The sequence below is a fragment of the Xiphophorus couchianus genome, chromosome 9 (genome assembly GCF_001444195.1).
Source record: "Xiphophorus couchianus chromosome 9, X_couchianus-1.0, whole genome shotgun sequence".
Lineage (NCBI taxonomy): Eukaryota > Metazoa > Chordata > Actinopteri > Cyprinodontiformes > Poeciliidae > Xiphophorus > Xiphophorus couchianus.
The window spans coordinates 29,552,996-29,560,019 of NC_040236.1; the positions used below are offsets into that span (position 1 = coordinate 29,552,996).

The window sequence follows — 7,024 nt, forward strand, 5'->3', positions numbered from 1 at the left end:
TTAAACAGGTACAATTAAAGCGAGAGCACACAGACTCAAAAGGTAAGAAAAGGGGCCGCAGGCTGCCCACTGTCAGGAGCTGCACACTGCCTGAACATCTGCTCCTGACACAGATGGACCCCAGCATGTAAAGTGAAGAGGAGGAGGAGGATAGAGAGGAGGAAGTTGTGTTTGAACTTAATGCTTTATCCCATTTCAATACATTTGGGCTTAGCAGTATGCAGAAACAACTGGACACGCACTCGTGGTGTAGAACATGTCAACATGTAAAGGTCAAACTTGGATCCAACCAACACAAGTTTATGTAAGCAACTACTATTTATTTATATATAGCTTTATGGATATGAAAACTAAATATTTACAGAGTAGGCTGGCATTTTATGAAATACATTTTTATGCAAACCAGGAAAAACAAAAAGAAGTTATGCATGTCTGGTCATGATGGAGGCGAACTATATCAACCTTAGATGTAATATGTTGGTAATAGTGCCATTTTATGCAATGAATGAATCACAAATGAGTTTGGTTTTCTTCAGGCACTTGGGGCTCCGAGGTCAGAGACCCTCTCTACACTTGACATGTGGCAGATGTGATTTGGGGGTTAGAAACGCAATCATCACTCCATGACATGTTGAAAAGCATTTCCATGGAGCAATGAGATCAGAGCCCACCCGCCAAATGTGAATGTGTTATTGAATAATAAAGGTCTATTCAGGCATTTGCATGCAGGCAATTTTTTTTAAACCTCATCATTTTTGCACATTCTAAAGGATGTTGACACAAAATATTCATCTCAGCCATTTTTCTTAAAAACAGCTATGGAATTTAATCAGCAGCTGACTTTGAATATATTCAATGTGTCATTCTTTGTTCCATGTCCAATGTCTAAAACAACAATATGACTATTGATTACAATTTTCCACAGCAGTCATTGCTAACCAAGTCTTAAGCTGATTCAGTTGTCTGATATCAGATACTACCAAACATTTTGTTTTGAAAATTGATCAGATTTTTTCTCCAGTAAAAATTACAGAAGACATTTCACACTGTAACCCCACTGTGCCAGGCAGAGTGAGCTGTGCATATGGCATCAATAATTAAAACTTCAATAATTAGACCAGGAAACGTCTGCTTCCAGTGCTGAATTAGATCAACCATGAAAAAAAATATATAAATATGGAACTGATTTAGAAAAAAATATATAAGTCATTAAAGAAACCTTCAGCTTTTAGTAGTTTAGTTACTACAAACTCATTAAAGAACAGTCAAGCAACTTTTTCTGTTTCTACCAGTACATGAGGTTAAATCCTGTTTCCTAATCCGTTGGCACTTGATTTAAAGTTGGAGCACAATGTAAAATATTTAACGGCTAAAGAAGAGGCTTCTTTAACAGGCCAATAGGTAACTTAAAATCTTTTACATAAAGATACTAATCTCTAGTTTTAAAAAGTTATTAAGACTATACAACATGCTTCTTTAAGCATGTTAAATAATATATAATAAAATATCATTATTGAGAATTTTGTGTTTTGTTTGTGTCAGGACAATAATAAAAAAATAAAGACCAGAAATGTTGCCATTCATTTCCCAATATTAGTTCTTCCTGGAATAGCAATTTACTTTAACTCCATACTTTCTTCATAGACATGATGAGCAAATTTAAAAGATATATTGTAATAATTTATTTATTCTGCAATGATGACGTCCATTTTGTACATACAGTACAAATATTTAATCTATGGTTCATGGATCCATCAAGAGTTTTGGTGATAACATATACCAGTAAACAGTCACCAACTTGGAATTTCATATAATTCAATTTTGCTACATAGTGGCCAAAAATAACCTAAACTAATGAGCACTTGAGAAATAATACACATATGGGGAACAAACATGATAGCCCTGCTCAGAGTGCTTTAATAAATCATTAGAAAACTATTAAAGGTACTTATAGAAAAAGATTTGACTCATATCCTCACCACCAAATAGCTCCCACGAAGTTACTTCATTTTCATTCTAAACCCAACCCTTCCTCGTCCTTCTTTCCCATCCCCCACCTCTCTCTGAGATGAAGACTGTCAATAGACCATATATTTGACATACTGTACCATGCACTCACACTTATCCAGTCTGCAGCAGAGGGCTCCCTGGTTTGTGGCTAAATGGGAGAAATGGAGCTGTATGGAAGCACAGAAGTATTAGCTAATTATGTACCATACATTCAGACGCTCTATGTCTAGAATGTATTTACACTTTTTTAAACTTAGCATAGCAGGTTTTATAACATAAAAAAGAGTTAAGGTGGTGAAATCATTAAGAAACTACAAGTTTTTATTTAGCAAACCAGCTAATGCCAACCAGAGGAAACATGTACAATAAAACCTTCTCGTTGACATGAAAGAATGATTTTTTTTCCCCCAGTAATTTGATAGACTTCTTTTTATCTGGGGTTAATGTTTGCCATTAAACCAGAGCAGAAAGACATAAAATAATTCAAATTAGTTGATGTACTACCAGTTATACTGTTATCTCAACATTCAGTTTGGACATCCATCCAAAGTATGACCAAACTTTAGTAGTCTTCTTTCAGCCTGCTGACCAGCAGTGTGTAGCAAACAGTCGGGGTTGGAACTTCACTGCATAGTATTACACTACACTTCACACACTGAGAAAACAATGGTCACTTCACAACTTTCTTTCATTAAAACCAAAGATGACGACACATTTTAACAGATTTTGAACCGACTTTTTAAAATCTTGGTAAGTTTTTGTTCACTATTTGAGAATTGCAATGTGGTGTTCTTTTTGTTTTTCTTCAGAGCATTTCTATTTGAACAAACTCCTCTGTAAAACTAAAGCCCATGTCATCTGAACAGACCCACAACCAGCTGAAACTAACGCAGACAAACGTCAAAAAGTCAGAATGACTCCTTTGAATTGACTCCACGCTGCTCTGCCTTTCTCAAAACTCGGCCTGACACATGAACGATGTAGATAACACAAAGCAAAAGATTTCCACATCTGCTGCTTCATCTAAATCCAAGCGACTTTTCCCTTTTTCTCCCCTCTTCTTGTCATTTCTCACACACACCATGCAGTCACGCTCTTTCACACTCCATCTCTCCTTGCACTTGTGCACACGAACCGACGCTCCGACAGAGCGCTGGCTCTCCTTGGCAGCGAGCCTCAGGAAGAATGTTTGGCGCTACAAGCCTGAAGGAACACATGCCACCGGCGCAGGCTCGACACGCTGCCTCTTGGAGGCCTGCATGCTGACACAAGTGATGAATGACGCTCAGCGGGGGAAATCAGAAAGGCCATGAAGTTATAAACAGTGAAGTCACTCCGTAGTCTTTAAAATCAGAGAAAGAAGTGCATGTAAAATATATATGTGTACATTGAGTGGATTTGGCCTTAATTACAGGAATCTGAAAGAAACGGTTTTAAACATTGACTCTATTTTCCATTTCCATTTTTCACCTGGTACCCGTGAAAAAAGTTTGGGGTGGCTAAAATGAATAAAGTGAAAGCAGGACAAAAATGGAAACCTAACAACCAGTAAAAATGCAGTGAATAGCAACAGGTGGAGGAGGAGCCTCTGGATGATCCTGTACGCTTTGTGCTGCCAGAGAAAACTCAGGTCACTTTAACACTTCCTCCACTGAGGCACGTACTATTGACTTTTTTAATGATCTGAAACCATTTCCAACTTTTAAGAAGTTCAGAATACCTTAACACAGGCAACTGATCCATGTCTGAATGGTCAAAAAGAAAAGTTCGGGATGTAGCATTCTGTTTACATTCTACTCTCACTAGCTGCATTTCCATTAACCATAACGTTACACAAATTGAAATTACAAAAATAAACTGTCTTCACAGAATGATGCCAATCTCAAAATAACACTCTTCTTTTTTCAATAAAAAGTTTTGCCATTTGGAAGGGGTAGTTTTTTTCCGTATCAAAATTGTTTTGTTATTTTTTTGCAAAACTGCAAAATAAGTTTTGCAAAAACACTTGTGTGATGTGGCTCGCATCGCACGAGCCACATCATCAACAACCAGATGTTGCCACTGCCGCAAACCATGAAAAAGACGATGACAAGAAGCAGTTGGAGCATAATGGCGCGGCATATTTCTTAATGGCTCATCACGTGAACAAACTTTTCATGTGTGATTTTAATCACGTTTCTTATTAAATGGAAACAACCCAATTGTGAAATTTTGTGCCTTCAACATTAGAGGAATATTGACAAAGTTTTGCACACATTCATAATGGAAACACAGTAACTTATGGTCAAGAGGTATAAATCTAGAGCGAAAATACAGGGTTTCCTCCGTGGTTTAGGGTGGTTTAGGACCACCATCAAAGATCAACATCTGACCTGGCCTCACTCTGGACCTCAAGCAGTTTGGATTATTGGCTTCTCCTTTCTTTCTCCGGACTCTGGCACTCTATAATAGCTGTATCTGGTTCTGACAGCTGTAGCTTAGCACAAGGAATCCAATGATTGTAGCCCATAGCATCTGTATCAGATGCTCTAGGCACAGACCATGGCTTGCAAAACTCAAAGACAGTCTTGATTGGGCTTTGTAACCCACACGTCTTACAGTGGCAGTTATTTCCTGTGTTTGTGCTAGATTTTTATCACTAATTTTTCCTTTCACTCTATTTTCCATTGTTATGTTTGGATGTAGTAGTGCAGGCAGCCAGTTTCAACAGCAATGAGTTTTTATGGCTTATCCTTCCTCACGGAGGTTATCAACAACAGGCTACAGCACAACTGTCAAGTCTGCTGTCGTCTCCATAATTGTGCAGGGTGCAACATGTAAAGTAACATTTCTCTGCTGAAAATCTGTTTTACCCATCAGTCTAACTTCGCATTTTAACATTCTGAAAAACTGAGCTTGGGGTTTTTGATAATTCTAAGCCATAATTGTCAACATTAAGATAAATAAACAGTTAAAATACATCACTTTGCGTAAAATAAATTGCACACATATTTTACTAGCTCCTTTATTGAAATGAAAAACTAGCTGGTGTTTCCTCCTTTTAATGAAGAATAAATGGAAAAATGCACTTACACTTTATGTTTTCAGTACCCATTGGTAGGAAATACTGAGCACTCACACCCATATTATACACATATCAGTTGGTAAACTGGGAGTAAGTAGCCTACCTTAGAGGAAGTTTGAATCAAACCTACAACCTTTAATTAGAAGATGACTACTTTTAACCACTGATCCACACAGGATTTCTCCCTAAACTTTGCAGATATTAGCTCTTAATCTGTCCTTTTATTTACTTTTTAATTAAGTGTGTTCAATTTTATAGATGGATTTTGTTTTTTCACATTTGCAAAAAAAATAAAAATAAAATAAAAGACCAGCTTTAACTAGTCACATTTAAAACATTCGTGAGTAAAGTGGCAAGTGAATTATATTTTATTTTATTTTCTGGAATAAGTACACTAGCATTCCTAAAGTTGCTTTAAAAGTTTTTATTTTAGGGTGGGGAACCGTCTGGTCGCATCACCTCTGGGGTTTATGAATGACTTTCTCATAAACTAATAATTTTTCACATTTTGCTGTTTAAAAAGAGCGTCATGCAAACTGGACCTCAGAGTCGTGGAGTTACTCCCGGGTCTCCCTGCAGCGCAAAAAACGCAAAGTAAACAGCACACTGTTAACTTTTTGCACCAGTTTCCTCTTGGCGTACCTGGTTGGAGGTGTCGGGCGGCAGGTTTTTGATGAGGATTTTCCTCCTGTTGCTCAGCTCCCGGCGAGTTTTGGCCAGCCTCCTCTCGATCTCCTCCGGGTCCAGGTCCGGCAGGTCGCGGAGGCTGACGCCCGGCTCGGAGGGCTGCGCTGCGGCGGCCCCCGCCGCCTCCTCATCCTCCGGCTGCCGGCTTTCGGGGCTGTCCATGTCCGGGGAGAGCACGCTATCCCGGTTGAGAGAAGAGTGAACGCTCGGCGGCTGGATGGACGAGGCTGCCGCCATCTTGGGAAGCTGAGAGAAAAGTGTTTAAAGAGAGAGAGAGAGGTAGAGAAATATAGACAGCGAGAGAAAGAGAGAGAGCAGGTGGGAGGCGTGTGCGTCCCAACAAGCCAGAATAAACGCAATAATAACATTAATTTAAACTATTCAGATCTAATCATTTACCCTTCAAGGGACAGGGAAATATATTATTTTATATTTACTTTATGTCACCTCCCTTATTAAATAGTTTAATCCATATTCTTTTGCCTGGGGTTATTCTTAATCAATGGAGTAATGATTCAGGTTAATGTTGCAGTGTTTGCATCTATTTATGAACGTGACTTATGTGAAAAAAAGTAAAATAAGTTTTTTAATGTAGTTTGAAAAAACAAAATTGTTAGTTGATTTCTGCAGCTGGCACCTCGAACTAGTTGCGCCCCCAGCTGTCTGTTCAGTGTACTGCAAATAAGCTTAGTCAGAGTTCACCTTTGTTTCTATTCAACCTAAAACTTTTCTGAGCCTCATTTTAGGCAAAAAGAAAAGACGAATCAAATGAACCACATGTAGCATCTATAAAATGTTTTGTGTTTCTATTCAGAACGTCTACATTTCAGCTCTTATTCTCATCTAGCAGCACAGTTCTGAAGGGAAAAAAGGCATTCAGAGCAGAATTGCTTTTAGCCGCCACAGCTCTCCTGCTCTCTGTGTGCTTTATGTGGCTATGAATGCCTGTGTGCCTTCCCTCCTGTCTACCCAAGTCATCCAGTGAATGCCAACCTAGCAGCCAACTGAGCCAGCCTGCCTGCCTGCCCACCGTGGGTGGAAATCTGCTCCTGGCAAACACAAGGGGAGCAGAGCTCCCTGCCGAGTCCTCACAATGCCCATGTAGCTTCCGCAGGCAGCGTGAGTCGCTTACAGGAACACACGCTGTAAACTCACATTCACATGCTGCATCCACATTCTTATAGACACACAAGCATGTCAACTAGCACACATCAACCCACTTAGGAAATATTTAGACCACAATTGTGCCGAGGCCTTTTGGAG

The 7,024-nt window shown here is 39.1% G+C and overlaps 1 protein-coding gene across 1 annotated transcript in view; it reads right to left on the bottom strand.

Moving 5' to 3' along the window:
• Positions 1-6,681, bottom strand: part of raver2 (ribonucleoprotein, PTB-binding 2) — an 89,157-nt gene extending 82,476 nt beyond the window's left edge. Inside the window, exon 1 of the mRNA XM_028027611.1 lies at positions 5,717-6,681. Coding sequence (XP_027883412.1) covers positions 5,717-5,998 — 282 coding nt within the window. The 5' untranslated portion in view covers positions 5,999-6,681. The remainder of the gene's footprint in view (positions 1-5,716) is intronic.
• Positions 6,682-7,024: the final 343 nt, after the last annotated feature.